Raw genomic sequence first — 15515 nt, 5'->3', positions numbered from 1 at the left:
ACCTAAGAATCTCGACATATTTCATTATGGAAAAATAATAAATACGTTTCCAAAAAGTTTTAAAATATCGGACTTAAAACATGGTAACAATCTGAAGCGGAAAAAGATTAAGATTGCGAGAGTTTGCCGACGCAGACTCAGAAACTTTGCGATACAATCTATCATGATTCAAATTCATTCAAAAGAAAGTTCAATCACCTTTGTAACAGTTTTTAAACTTCGGTACCATATTGTCACATTTTTTTTGAAATCACTTTCAGACAAACTGAATGATAGATTCGAAATTCACTTTGCGACTATTATATATATATTTGATGCATATTTATATTTCGTGTTATTTGTTGCAATATAAACGATATAATAGGTTACACATTATATAAAAATTTTGTAAGAACTGATGCTATAACCGGGATTTTGGTCTCGAAACGGTTCGAATGTTGACTAGACGCGTTTTTGACGAGAGATTTGAGAGATGGATTTCGTTTTTCGAGAGTGGATGGAGAGATTCGCGATTGACGACGAGGGCGAAGGACGTCGTTATTATCAGCACATCCCACGAGTAGAGTATATTCCATTTACACCTAATTGCCGGTTGTCCGCGCGTCGCGGTTAAGTTACTCTCCTGTTAGCGGCATCGAACATCGGACTACACGACGGCGGCGGCAACATTCATTACCCACGTCTCGCGGCAATTATTATTATTTCTAATGAGCGTGTGCCTCGCGGCCGAACACTATGGTCCGAACTTTTGTCTTTGTCCCTTGTTCGTCATTGTCATTGCGATTCTCTCGTTTTCGAATCATATAATCTCTTTCTGTCTTTCTCCTTCTCTCTACTTTTTTCCGCCATTTCCGGTTCTCCTTTTTTTCAATTAAAGAAGACGCGATTGTAAAGAAACTCCCGTCTGCAATATTTATTGATACGAATACATATGGCGTAGCTAATTCATATATAAAAATATTTAAATAATAATATATTACTTTACAAACAGATATCAGAGTGCCATTATGAAAATTATGTGTATGCATATATAAAATTATTAATATAAGACATTTTGAAAATTTTAAAGCGTTTCCTAAACGATATTAATATTCTTCAGGTTACTAAATGATATGATAATTTTTTTTTATATCGGAGATAAATATATTTCAGCTGTTAAATATTAAAAAAGAGAAGATTCACAGAGTCTCATGTATCTGGTGAATTCATTCATCTTGAATTATTCATCGATAGTCTTGAAAGGAACCGCGTGGAATCGCCTTAAGGTCTATTCTTTCCTTCTGTCGCAACCACAGCGTAGCACAGCATCGTGTTGCGGCCCAATGCTATGCAGTGCGAGGCCTGTAGGCCTCGAAGAGGCAGAGGAAGAAAGGGCACCGTGGAGAGTTCTACAGCTACCGAGTCGGGTGAGGGAAATTAATGAATGACGGTTATCTCGTTGGCGTTAATAAGCGTGCACCTGGGAGCGGAAATCACGGTACAGGGGAAAGGCCCTTTTCTGTTCTTTCCAAGACTTTACTTGGCGGATTGTACCGAGAGACCGTATGTTGAATCTATCTATTTTCTGCTTTTCAGGCGTATCATGTAGCGTCCGACGTCATCCGTTAGATACCGCGTTCTTAATGAACGCTTTAAACCCTTTGAGATCCGACGCGAAGCGTAATCCTTGCATCTCGCATCTCTGGTCCATATGTATTTGAACTCATATATTACGAGTAAAGTTTAATTGAAATAACTAATTACAGGTTTTAATTACAAATGTCTTTGTGGGAAATCTGAAGACAATGAAGATATTAATAAAAGATAATTATCAATTCAATTAAAAACATTGAGTAATTTTTATAATTTCGACGTTCACATACAAATTCGAAATTTTGTATTTCTAAGAGTGCAATCCTAATGTCTTGAAGATTCCATAGAAATCTCGCGACAGATTCCGCCATTGCGAAAACGAATGTCGCAGTCCGTTCTCCACAAGTAAAACTGCAAGACTTCGCGGTTAATCGCGCTTAATCGCGCGTCATTCCATCTAATTGAGACAGTAGGGGGAAATCGGGGATTTGGCCCTGACATCTATTATCACGCTGCCTTCTGCCGTGTGTGTCGGTGCCACAGCAATCCGCGCATGGGACTATGCCTTTCCGAATGCAGCGGGATACGCGAGGTCGGCTGCGTCTGCGAATGTGTGTGTGTGTGTGTGTGTGTGTGTGTGTGTGTGTGTGTGTATGTGTGTGTGTGTGTGTGTGTGTGTGTGTGTGTGTGTGTGGGTGGGTGGACGAGCGCGTGAGTGCTCGCGCGTGTGCGCGAGTATGTACCCTCGAGCAAAACTCAGCCTTAACGTTCGTCTTCCCACGAACCCTTTACTGTACGTACAAGTCTCGTTACTCGTTCCGGGATCAGGAAACACTCCCATTAAGGCCGTTTTACACGATCACGCGAATAACTCTGGTCGGCGCGCCAAAGCGGGGCATGGCGAGATCGCGTGTGCACCACCACCTGTCCGGCTCCAAAGAGCCATGTGACGCAATCGCGCTTGCGATGATGAGATCGCGAAAATCCGGAATCCTATTATCTTCATATCTTATGTAATCTTATTGTTTTTAAATGCGGTACTTTTGTTCCATGACGAATAATCGCCTAATTGTAGCTTACGACAAAAATGTATTGTATTTATAATATAATATACGAGTTAGAAGTCCCGCATTATTTTATATCAATCAAATCTTATTTGTAATAATTTTCTCAATTATTTATCCTGATTTCTCCTGAATTAGAACATTTTGAAGCAATGTAAGAAGGATTCGAAACGCTCATCGTCATCGTGCGAGCGATTATCCGCGTTCTGTGGACTTGGCAACAATCGCGATTTCATCGAAGAAGGATCGGCTCGGGGCACACGGTGTCTTTTATGCTAATGCGTAGTTGTACATTCTGTGCTGGAGGCGATGCTAATATCGCGACTAGGCTACGACACGTCCGTCGATATTTCGATGTTGAGTCACGTCAGAAGGGTTACATCGACTATGCCACGCTCTAAGAGCCATAGGAAGAGAGAAGGAGAGAAAGGAAGGGGGGGGGAGAGAGAGAGAGAGAGAGAGAGAGAGAGAGAGAGAGAGAGAGAGAGAGAGAGAGAGAATTGCTCGTCCGAGAGTCGGAACGGGAAGTTCGCGGGACTGACTTCCCAGGAGCACCGACGTAATTATAGCGTTTAGAGCTACCGAACGGTAACTGAAATCTCCCTGGGCGACGCAAGAAAGGGTGAGCTCCTGAACTGATGTCTCTTGCCTAATGAAGAGGAAAAGCCGAAGCTACGATTCCTTCTCCCAATGATATTCCGAGATGAAAGAGTGATCCCTCGCAAGACGTCAAATTGGAAAACTAAATGGCACCCTCCGGTGAAATATTATCTTTTATAAACTTGTTCAATATTATCATACATCGGCGTATCACGAATTTAAATACCATCGATGCAAAATTTCTAAAATAAATAATAATTATTAATAATAGCGTAAAAAATAATAAATGGCGCTTTCCATATATTATTTTTACTCTTACTCACATTTTTATATCTTTTTTGCGCCGCGCTCTCGTCCTTCGGAGGATTAAATGACGTAAGTGCATTTAATCCGTAAGATCTAATCGTTTCTTTCTCGTTGACGCCCGACAGATTCAGCTAACATCGATATCCCAAGAGGCGGTAGTTCGATGCCCCCTCGCTTGACAGAGAGACAGAGAAAGAGAAAGAGAGAAAGAGAGAGGAATGATTTTCTCTCGTATCGGCGTGGGCGAGGAAGTCGTCGAACTTCCAGAGTTTCATCGACGAGGAAGCGATTTCGCTTCCCGTCGTCGTCTTCGAAGCTCCACGTGTCGAGCGAGCCCTGACACGGGCATTGGCCGAACAAATTCGTCATCCTGAGGACGAGGAGAGATCTGTGCCCAAGGGAGGAGAAGAGCGAGGACAAGGGAGACTCGTCCTCGTCGTCGTGAGGTCGGTCGCCGGAGAACAGGTCCACGACGCCCGTTGGAATATATCCGATATCTTTGGAATGGAGCATAGGTCCCAACAACGTGGCCGCGGCGGCGGCGGCGGACATTGCCTGAACCTGTCTCCACGCATCGAAGTCTGCCTGCTCACCTGCATTCCATCATGAGGAACCTGGAGGGGGAGCTTTCGGGGCCCGCAGGATCGTGCGAGCCGTGCTCGATGCCCTCCTCGATCTTATGTTAAAGAGCGCTGATTTGCATTTTATTTGCGCGTACCGATCCTTCAGCAGTTAAAAATTGTACCTGAAAACATATCACTGATTATAAAGATATCACTAATATAAAATTGCATTAATAGACAATAAATTGTGGTTGAAAATAACTTGCTTTTTAAAAATATATACCGCTATTAATAAGATATCGAATCATTTACAATAATCGCTTCCCTCGGACAATTTTTATTGCGTTCCACAAATATTTATACAGAACCCTCTATTATTATGTTTTCTTGGATAAATAAACATATTTTTTGGATAAGACAATTCTGACAATTTTGTTATTAAACTTTAATTAGACAAGATTCATTATAATTCTAATACCTCAGATCATTGGTCGATTTGCATACGCGGTAGCAAGAGGCTGAATACGTTCCTAGCAGACTGATGGCGGCGAGGGTGCAGGATTCGGTGTACATAGAATCATCGCGATCAGTGATGTAGCCGTCCGGAGGGCGGGAAATTCTCAGGTTTGAGAGAGTCTGGACCGCAAAGGAAAAAGGAAGAAGATAAAATGAGCAAGTGCACCGCGGAACCGTACTCTCCTCTCGACTCTCTCGAACCTACCACTTAATTTAATCTTGCTCTAACATCAAGTTCGTGAAAGGCAGCCCGACGTTCTCTCTCTCTCTCTCTCTCTCTCTCTCTCTCTCTCTCTCTCTCTCTCTCTCTCTCTCTCTGAAAACGAATCTCATTGTCAATTATTTTTTTTTTACGGTCTTTGTCTGAGCCCGGAAATTCGTAAACGTTTAGGGGGATAGAATTTTGTTAAATTGCGGATTGATTTATTATAGGAGACAGCGAGTACAATTTTGTATCGTACTCTCAATTATATTCCATTTATATTAAACTTTTCATCAAAAGGTGTATATTTATTTATGGTTAGATTAAAGATTTCAAATAATTATTTTTAATCTCTGTTTTATTCATATTATAGTGATAAAGTGAATGTAGAAATCAAATCAAATGAAATCGAATGCGAACGGAAATAAGCAAGTATGCGAGTATGGAAATAATTTTCTCGTTAGCTATGCATTTTATGTAGGAATAGTTACGGTACTGCGGTCAAATTAAACGTTCTCAGAGAAGCTTAAAGGACTATCAAGTCAGATTTATGAAAGGACTTTCTTACCACCGTGTTTGTGCCCTTCCACGCACGATGTCCGATTTTAGCGATTAATAACAATCGAATCTATGCTTTGCTTTGCCGTGCCGATTCTATGCAAATGCCAACGAATAAATTATCACGCTTTGCTTGCCACACGATTAAGACTCGATTGCGAAGAGGATTTAAATATACTAACTATAAACTCAAGTTAGCGCTCGATCATATCTATGTGAATCATGCCTTTTTTCATATAAAAATGGAAATTGTCATCATGGAAATAAAAATATTTAATTATTTATGCGTAATTGTAAACATTTGATTTCAATCAGAGTTCTCCTCGGAAATATGTTGGAAATATTGACGAGAGATGAAATGACGCAATAAATATTTAAATGTGATCTACATTTGAATATAAAATTTTATTATCCCGGCAAATTTTATGTTCGCGTAAATATTGAACGATAGATAAAATCTCATGAGTCCATTATTATGCGGAACTTTAATGAATCTGAATGTGATGAAAAAACTTAAAATGTTGGAGAAAATAAAACGAAATTTTATCTAGATATAACTTTAGCGGTATATTTTTACAGACACAAAACTGTAAAATTCATTACAACATTACAAGTTAATGACATAATCATATAGATGTCATATAGACAATAGAATGTAGCAACCAGCCATAATTAAATATGTCAATGAGATAAGTTTTGTTTACTGGAAAGCGAAATAAAACCATATTGAAATTATAAAGCCGCTAATTAATGGCAGCCATTAAATTAATTATCGCTACGATAACAACAATAATAATAATAATCGGACGGTCCTGTCGAAATAAGCTTTATTCCATTGAAATTTAGGATATAAATTATTAATGATTTTAGTCGTCACTGCAATACAATAACAAGAATGTTTCTAAATTTATATTGTCAGAATGAATAATTTATTTACTCATCTTCATTCACTTTTTATATAATTGTGAATTTAAAGTTTTATTACCTTTAAAGTTTTATTACCTAATCCATTTCATTATTCCTTTTCTATTACAATAACTCTTATATCATCTTAAATAGATTACGGCGGGACGCAACGTTATAATTATGTTCCCGTAGAAACTCGTGGAGGATCGCTAACTTCTTAGGAATTCGCTGCACACAAGTCCCCGTTTCTTTTCCGATAAGCATAAATCTCGCGGCTTCTTACAAATCCCTATTCCCTATTTATGTAGGTACGTACGTACGTGTACGCGTGAAAAAAGAAGAAAAGAGAAAAAGAAACGATTCGAGTACGTACTCGGCATGTACCTGCATTCCTGCGGGGCGACGGTGCCCTCCGCGCCCGAGAGTAGGGCTTTCTCAACGCGTTCGAGAACACGTCGGCCCTATGGCATGCGGGCTCGGCCCGGCCCGGCCCGGCCCCCGCGTCGGGGTCACGAGAAGTTAAGTAGCCGCTTCTCTCTCCGGGCCCCACTTCGAAAGCGAACCTCCCAAAGTGTGATGCAACGTACGCCTCAATCAGCGACGTGTAATAATCCTGTATTTCATGCGCGCCTCCGTATTCATTTCCCCCGTCGTCGTCGCCACCCCACGAATCTCGTTCGTCGACGCCCCCATCTCGAGGGGATGATTAAAAATACAGGGGGTGGATTTCGGCTTCTCGTGCCTTTGAACTCCGAAATGAGAGAAGGAGATCTTTCCGATTTTATTAAAAAGAATATCGAGAGATCACTATTGGATCGCTATTTTATTATCTAATTAATATTTTATTTTAATTAGATCCTGAGCTGTAGCTTATTTAGCCATTTAATGTATATGTAAATCCGACCCTGAGGTATTCTCTCGCGTGTCTCGAAGTGTCTCTTCCTTTGATATGGAAATAACCTACGAGGAATTTTTATCGATAGGTATTATATAATGTACTTTGTCGCACGGGGGTTGGATAATTTTATTTTTAGGTGGCGGTGAATATAGACTCTATCCTCCGATTAATGGCATAAATTAAAAATATTTCTCTATTGTAACGGACTTTTACGCTTGAAAGTAAGAGTCGCGTCGTTATATTTATGTATAGCGCATCAATGAATTTTAATTATATTTTACAAACAATGTATAACTAAAATAACCCCTCGATGTATAATTCTTCAATAACGATCATGATCATCTGAGTTTTGCATTTTAACGTTTCGTTTTTAACGATTTATATAATACGTTTTAAAAGAATTATAAAATCATCCATTGTACACAATTTTTAATTGCGACCTATTAATTGATAGCGGGATATTTATCGTTTCATTAAAAGTTTCGTATTAAAAGCGTTACAGTTCTATTTGTTATCACTTGTTTTCTTTGCCATAGGAAACTCGGCTTGGATCTGGTGCCACGTCAAGGTGCTCACATGGTGGAACCGGATACGATGTCTGTCGTGGAGCTATATCATGTGGTAATTACGTATAAAATAACAGCTTCTTCTCGTGTCGATTGTACAATTCGCGAACATTGAATAATAAACTGCAATGGACAAAAAGAAGGGTCAAACATGGTGCGCAACAGCAATGGTATGGAGGTATGGACTTCATTAGAATGCTGACCACGAAGGTAGCATCGTTTAATTTCGCTATGCGCGAAGCGATACAGTTACTTTTGTTCAGCGACTTCTTATAAATCCTAATAGTTATAATTAGTTACAATTTCTTGAATTGCGACGATACGATAAAACATATCAGATTAGGGATTACGATTAGAGATTAGATTGGAATTAAGTATTTATTGAAATTTAATCGGAAGGAGAAAACTAATTTCAAGATCAATGATATCTGATTGATCAAATTTCAATTCTTAATTCTAATCCGTAGTCCGATATGGACTCGTAACTTTCTAAAATAAAGTTTACCAAACTTTTATCATGAACTATCACGAACGTATGTTGTAATGTTGATTTCTTCCTTGGGTGGGGTTTGTAGCACGTGCAAAGCGCTGAGAATTCGCAGGGTGCATCCGCTCGCGGCACTCTACGCCGTAAGGAACATAGAAAAGTTCTTACCCATCATCTATACTTTTGTATGAGGGACTTCGGTCATTCGGTCGGTGAAGATACCGAGATCTATTTCTCCTTGTTCGACGCCAAGCGGCAGCAGTACCTGAGCGAACGTTTCCTGGTGCGCATCAGCAAGGAGGGTTTCTCGAATTATGTAGAAAAGATGCACAGTAATTGCACGATTTTCACTGACCTGGGCAACTCCGATCTGAGCCGTGATCTTTACATGATCGCACACGTGATGCGCTGTGGCCGGATGTTGTATTCTGACTCTGGTAAAAACAAGACCGGAACTGCAATCTACAGGCGACCTCACGGAGTGGCGGTTCTTTCTCTGGCGGAGGCCGCTCAGGATCACGCGGAGGAACTCGAAATGACTTTTAAAGTAAAGCTGAAAAAGAAAATATATTAGTTTATGCATCTTATAAATTTCATTTCAATCTCGATTTATCAAAGATGTAAGTTTCTAAAGCTTGCGAGTTTCAATAATATATTTTATCAAAAAAATTGATCGAATCTTGAGTTATTTTTTACTTTTACTTTTAATTTTTTAAATAAGATTTAGGAAGGAAACGTGAGACTAGTGAATTTAGTTGGAAAAGTTTTTACTTATCTGTATAGGTATATCAAGGAGAAGAGAAGGAATTTCATCAGCTGCACGAACAAATCATACGCAATAACAAATGTTCTCCTCTACCCGGACAGCCCAATTATGGAATAGTGGTGTCTCTTCGTATCTTGCACGGTGAATTATCTCAGGTTCGAGATGAGAATCCATTGTTGTTCAAAAATATCTGTCTCACGAAAAAGCTTGGCTTCTCGGACGTTATTATGCCGGGCGATGTGCGTAACGATCTGTATCTGAAGTTGGAACGAGGTGAATTCGAACGTGGCGGAAAATCCACTGGCAAGAATATTGAGGTGAGATAATATTGTTCATGAATTAATTTCTCCCATGATATATATCTGTAATATATAAAATAACAATGTGAGAATATTTTCAGGAAATGGAGTTAATTTTCAATTAAAGTAAAAGGGCGCAATTATTAATTATATAAATTTAATAAATTTAAATATCATAAAATCGTTTCGATTTTATCGAAAAGGTTTAGTTTATGACGATGAAATTAAATATTTCAATTTTGTTTGTTATAATAAAATTAGGTGACGATCTTGATCCTAGACGCGGACGGCCAACCTCTGGAAGATTGCTTGTTCGGAGCCGCGGGGATGGACGGTAGTTCCGAATATCAGAGTTTAGTCATATACCATCACAACAGTCCATCATGGGCGGAAACTGTGAGATTGGCGATACCGATCGACAAGTTTTATGGGAGCCACGTGCGTTTCGAGTTTCGGCATTGCTCCAGTGAGTTCCGATAGATATCAATTTGATTCTGATCTTCCATCTTCTCTTAAACATTCTCCCCTTAGCTTCCATCTTCTTTTCACCTATTCTTCACGGTCTTCATTTAGCTTTTCACAACGAGAAAGCTTCTGTTGCAGCGCGCGAGAAGAACGATAAGAAACTTTTCGCCTTTGCATTCGTACGGCTAATGGAGCCCGGAGGTGCCACCCTTCAGGATGGTCCGCACGAATTATATATTTATAAATGCGAGGAACGCGCAAAATTGGATTCCCTCAGTTATCTATCGTTACCGAGTAGCACAAGAGAGCCGTGCGCCTCAGGTAAGTCTGAATTCCTTGATGAAAGAAAATTCTTTTCGATAATATTCAATCACAAAATTTGTGTGATGAAAATAGTATATTAATTATTCTATAATATATAATTGAATTGCACATGGTCTATTTTTATTACGTTCTCTGTAAATAATTAATATAAAATATTTCTAAAAAAATATTGATTGTCTTACAGGCCCATCAACTTTCTCTAGATCGCCGAAGGAGACTGTATTCGTACATACTCTGCTCTGCAGTACCAAACTAACACAGAATGTCGATCTACTCAGTTTGTTGCAATGGAAGGCTCATCCCGAGCGAATATCCGAAGCCCTCGGTCGTGTTCTCCGATTGGACGGCGAAGAACTAGTCAAGTTTCTACAGGACATTCTTGACGCACTGTTCGCCATGTTTCATACAGAAGACGGTAATTCCACAGCGCATTCCGGCTTAGTGTTCCAAGTACTCGTGTCTATCTTTAGCTTGTTAGAGGATTCCAAGTTTGAACACTTCAAGCCAGTGATGGATGCCTATATCTCGGACCATTTCGCTGCGGCTTTGGTGTACAAAGGTCTCCTCAGTAGCGTGCAACATTGTGCCGATTGGGTAACTGCCGCGGAGAAGCAGGAGCCGATCATGAAATGCTTCCGCTCTCTCGAATATATTTTCAAGTTTATCATCCAAAGTCGGCTGCTTTTCGCTCGTGCAACTGCAGGTCAATACGAGGACAGCTTCAAGCGTGACTTATACTGCGTGTTTGCAGCTCTCAACAAGATGTTGAGTATTCCTTATGAAATGGTATTGCTGTCGCAAATCGCGTTATTGCTGTCGGTCGCGGCAGTGTTCGAGCAATTGGTCGCGGTGCTGCCTGTCCTCGAGGTGGCCAAACTCACTTGCACGATGCTAGACTCGATACCACGGGAGCCACCGTTGCAACTCACGCAGGCCAAACTGGTCGCTATTAAAAATCTTACCGCGTCTAGTTTATTCCGCAAAGATGACGAAAGCCGGAACATGTTACTCGTCACCATATGTCGACATCTGCGTATTCATCTGGCACGTAGGGAGGAATTACGATCCTGCACCGATATCCTAGGCGAGATACTCAGCTTCCTGCACAAGCGTGGCAGAGACACAAATAAAGTTAATAACTGCATACATCATGACGTTGAAACGCTCTGTCTATCGGTGCTCGACGTGCTCATACAGACGATATTGATCGTGATAAACGCTAATGGGCCAGTTCTCGGCTGTCTCGTCGCTTGTCTTATTGGATTGCTTCAGCTGCTCGACGAATACCATTACGCACGACTCTGGGAAGAACTGACGCACGCCGGTGATCGGAAACCTCTCAAGGACTTTCTGCTTCGGGTGTTTCTAGTGCTGCGCGACCTTGTGCGTCAAGAAGTATTCCCACCCGATTGGCTAGTTATCAGAATGCAAGCCAACAATATCATCCTCAGATCGCTGCAAGAACTCGCACAGCCACTCGCTTTTCGGTTTCTCCATGGCAGCTTCGACTCGCAGCTCTGGTCTACGTACTTTAACTTGGCGGTGGCTTATCTTACTCAACCATCGCTTCAACTCGAACAATTCTCTGAGGTTAAACGAGAGAAAATTGTAGAAAAGTACGGTGACATGAGAGTACTCATGGGCTTCCAGATATTATCCATGTGGTCGCATCTAGGCGAACGTAAGCTCGAGTTTATACCAGGCATGGTAGGGCCTTTCCTCGAGGTCACTTTAGTTCCGGAGAGCGAACTCCGTAAAGCAACTCTACATATCTTTTTCGATATGATGGAATGCGAGCAACGAGCCCGTGGAAGTTTCAAATCTGTGGAGTCAGAACTGATTGACAAACTTGATATTCTTATTAGCGAGAACAAAGGCGATGATGAATATAGACAGTTATTTAACACTATGTAAGTTAACATAGCCACTTTAATTAAACTTTTTTGTTCTTCAAGTTATAAAATTTTAATATTGTACAGTTCTTCATTTATATATAATTCATTATATTTTTTTGTTTGCGTTTGTCTTGTTCTATAACACTTGTATTAACACTTTACAACGTAACACTTATTATATTTGCAACTTATTATATTTTCATGCCGCTTCAGGGAACATCTTAGCGCTGTGTAAGTGCGACATTTACAATTGAACGTAATTTTATTGTCGAACTGTTTAATTTATGCCTGCAATTATCTTTCTATATTTTTTGTCTACAGATTGCTGGATAGGGTGCAGTCCGAAGATCCAACTTGGAAAGATAGCGGCACTGCCTTTATAACGTCTGTTACGCGTTTGTTGGAAAGGCTTCTTGATTATAGAAGCGTTATTCAGGGTGACGAGAATCGTGACAAGCGCATGTCATGCACCGTGAATCTATTGGTAACGTGTTAAAGAAAAATCTAGATATTTCCAATATAGCAAATTCAATAAGATTCGCGTGGTTACTTATTACTTATTAGTGAGAATAATATGCTGTAATTAAGGAATACATGGCGCGAAGTTGTAGCTATATATACAAATGTTCTTAAGATTTAGCATGTTAATTAACTAAACCGTGCGACATGCGACGGCTGGTACACATATATATTCAGTAGATATATCCGATGCACGCGGTGTGTATGGTCACTCCTTGCACGACATTTAGCACTTGGGTTCGCGCTCTCCGATGGAAAGTTTATCGTTTCATCTGTCTACTTAACCACTACTGTCTGCTCAATCATCAATTACTAGCTATTAGCTACACCTTAGAGTGTAACATGGGATTACTTCTGCTTTTTCTTCAGAATTTCTACAAAAATGAGTTCAATCGGAAAGAGATGTATCTACGTTATATTTACAAACTGCACGATCTACATCTGGTTGCCGAAAATTACACGGAAGCCGGCTTTACAATGAAGCTCTATGCCGATCAGTTGGGCTGGGGCTCAACTATGCTGCCACCTGATCACGCTCATCCCCAGCAACCAGAGTGGCAGCGCAAAGAGGTGCTCTATCACAAAATCATTCACTATCTCGACCGAGGCAAGTGCTGGGAAAAGGGTATACCCTTGTGCAAGGAATTAGCAATTCTTTATGAGACCAGATTGTACGATTATGCCAAACTTAGCCATGTTCTGAAGCTGCAAGCCAAGTTCTTGGATAACATCCTGACACAGCTGCGCCCTGAACCTGAATACTTTCGAGTTGGATTCTATGGTCTTAGCTTTCCGCTTTTTGTTAGAGTAAGTTTGAAGATGAAATATTCAAAATCTTATCAAAGTTTTGATCTGGATTTTATTAGTACCATTTTACTTATTGTAAAATGAATGTCTCGAAAATGTTATTTGTGCTTCTTTTTGCAGAATAAGTTATTTATTTATCGTGGTCTGGAGTACGAACGAATAGGCGCGTTTACGCAACGGCTGCAGACCGAATTTCCCTGTGCGCAAATTTTAATGAAGAACTCGCCACCTGATGAAAGTATCCTCACGTCCGAGGGTCAATGTAAGTGCAAAATTTAATTCATTAAATATTCTTATAAACTACTAATCTTATTAATTTAAGAGTTAGTCTCAATAATTTAGAAATGAATTTTTTACCAGTGAATGTATTAATATAAATATATAATTTTACTTAATGATCGTATGCTGCGTATACATTTTGCAGATATTCAAATTTGCAATGTAAAGCCGATTCCTGAGGAGGGCAGTCTGGCTTGTAGTGGCGTCGAAGTTCCAGAACGCGTGGTAGCCTTTTATTTGGTGAACGACGTTCGTAAGTTTACGTTCGATCGACCATTGCATCGCGGCCCGGTGGATCGTGAGAATGAATTCAAATCGTTATGGATTGAGAGGACGATGCTGACGACGGAAGCAAAACTTCCAGGGATTCTCAGGTGGTTCGAAGTAATCGAGAAGCGATCGGAACTATTAGCACCAGTACAATACGCCTGCGAGACTATGCAGAGCGTGGAAAGGGAGCTGAGACGGCTGGTAGCGCAATATACTGCGGAACCACATAGGAATATCAATCCGTTCAGCATGCGATTGCAGGGTATTATCGACGCTAATGTGATGGGTGGTATTACCAAGTATCAAGAGGCTTTTCTCACGCCAGAGTTTGCCCGACAAAATCCAGAAATGGTGCCGCATGTTAATCGATTGAAAGGATTGATATTGGATCAGATGAGTGTATTGGAATCTGGTCTAGTGTTGCACGGCCAAATCGCGCCAACTGGAGTTCAACCGTTGCATAAGAGACTGATCGAAAGATTTACACAGCTTAAACAAGGTCTTGGTCCGCTGGCCAGACAGAGAACGATTCATCAAGATAGCATTGTGAAGTAATTATATCCTATGTGTTCTATAGAGATTATTTTATTGTACTTCAGATCAGAACTTCCAAATTAAAATTTTATTACCTGTTGTAATGTTACCTTTGTTCTCTTAGTTCACCGTTACCACCATTGCCGATCAATGACAAGCAACGTCCGGCAACTTTGGAAACTGCCGGTTCCAGGTCATCGCACGCCGACAGTGATGGTCTTCCCGAGGACGAAGGTTTCTACACAAAAGTGGACGGTGCACCACCACCTATTCCGCAGCGCGAAGTGCGGCCACGTTCCGTCGGCTACGGTACAACTCCACCTAGACCCACACATCAGAGATCTCTCAGTAAACCGCTGAGTCCGAAACTGCCATTGAGGCATTCCTTGCCCACTCCTACTGATGGCGTGGATCAAAGCAGTCTCAGAAGTTCATGGAGCGAACCTGGACCCGAGCCCGCCCCGCCACTACCACCCAGAGGTTGCAGTAAGTTAATATTTCTATTTTGAAATACCTGTTTAATAAAATATTTCAACATATAAAACAAGTCAGTGATAAAAAGCTGTAATTATTTAATTTATGTGTTTATATTATATGTAGACATATCAGAGATTCACATTTTTTGTTAGAGTTATTATTTGTCACTGAAATATAATTAAATTTAAATAAAACAAATCACTGGCAATAAACTTTCTATGATATTTCTTCCAATATATGTGATTATGCACGCAGTGCTTTCTATTTCAGTACTGGATAAGAGGGATTCAAATACGAATATAACGGTACCGCCGGCGCCACCGAAACGCGGTTTAACGCACAAACGTACGAATACAGAATGGAGCACAGACGATGATTCCGAAATCACCGAGCCGAGAAACGAACCGAATGATCTACGCGACAGTGGCATCTCCACGGCCAGCTTGTTAGATTTTCAATCACATTTGACGAATCTGAACAATCTCAGCTACGAGGACTTTGAGCCACGTTCCCGATGCAACGACATCATGAACATCTCACCACCGTCTGTGATAAGCGCGCTCAACGTCTCCACTGGTAGTTTCGTCAGCGGTACATTCCAAGGTTCGCATTCTCTTCCTAATCAAGAGGTAAGAAGATATG

At 40.5% G+C, this 15515-nt stretch overlaps 1 protein-coding gene and 2 long non-coding RNA genes across 4 annotated transcripts in view; 2 read left to right on the top strand and 1 right to left on the bottom strand.

Moving 5' to 3' along the window:
* Nucleotides 1-15515, top strand: part of spg (dedicator of cytokinesis spg) — a 47437-nt gene that overhangs the window by 29215 nt on the left and 2707 nt on the right. The window contains exons 5-17 of one of the 2 annotated variants that reach the window (XM_011635229.3): nt 7722-7806; nt 8327-8785; nt 9022-9321; nt 9565-9769; nt 9907-10089; nt 10277-12002; nt 12201-12218; nt 12309-12471; nt 12876-13313; nt 13434-13575; nt 13738-14413; nt 14521-14882; nt 15144-15502. In XM_011635229.3, the coding sequence (XP_011633531.2) occupies nt 7722-7806; nt 8327-8785; nt 9022-9321; nt 9565-9769; nt 9907-10089; nt 10277-12002; nt 12201-12218; nt 12309-12471; nt 12876-13313; nt 13434-13575; nt 13738-14413; nt 14521-14882; nt 15144-15502 (5116 nt within the window). The remainder of the gene's footprint in view (nt 1-7721; nt 7807-8326; nt 8786-9021; nt 9322-9564; nt 9770-9906; nt 10090-10276; nt 12003-12200; nt 12219-12308; nt 12472-12875; nt 13314-13433; nt 13576-13737; nt 14414-14520; nt 14883-15143; nt 15503-15515) is intronic. The other variant, XM_011635230.3, reaches the window with a different exon arrangement.
* Nucleotides 1463-3807, top strand: LOC148937352 (uncharacterized). Its single transcript, XR_016138394.1, has 3 exons — nt 1463-1477; nt 1576-3395; nt 3668-3807. It is a non-coding gene; the product is annotated as an uncharacterized LOC148937352 (long non-coding RNA).
* LOC148937351 (uncharacterized) lies at nt 7327-14594 on the bottom strand. Its single transcript, XR_016138395.1, has 2 exons — nt 14492-14594; nt 7327-9366 (listed from the first exon to the last, which is right to left on the bottom strand). It is a non-coding gene; the product is annotated as an uncharacterized LOC148937351 (long non-coding RNA).

The sequence above is a fragment of the Pogonomyrmex barbatus genome, unplaced genomic scaffold (assembly GCF_055798465.1).
Source record: "Pogonomyrmex barbatus isolate J1 unplaced genomic scaffold, ASM5579846v1 scaffold14, whole genome shotgun sequence".
Classification (NCBI taxonomy): domain Eukaryota; kingdom Metazoa; phylum Arthropoda; class Insecta; order Hymenoptera; family Formicidae; genus Pogonomyrmex; species Pogonomyrmex barbatus.
Note: the sequence above shows the minus strand (reverse complement) of the source record. Positions and strands in the feature narration are given on the sequence as shown.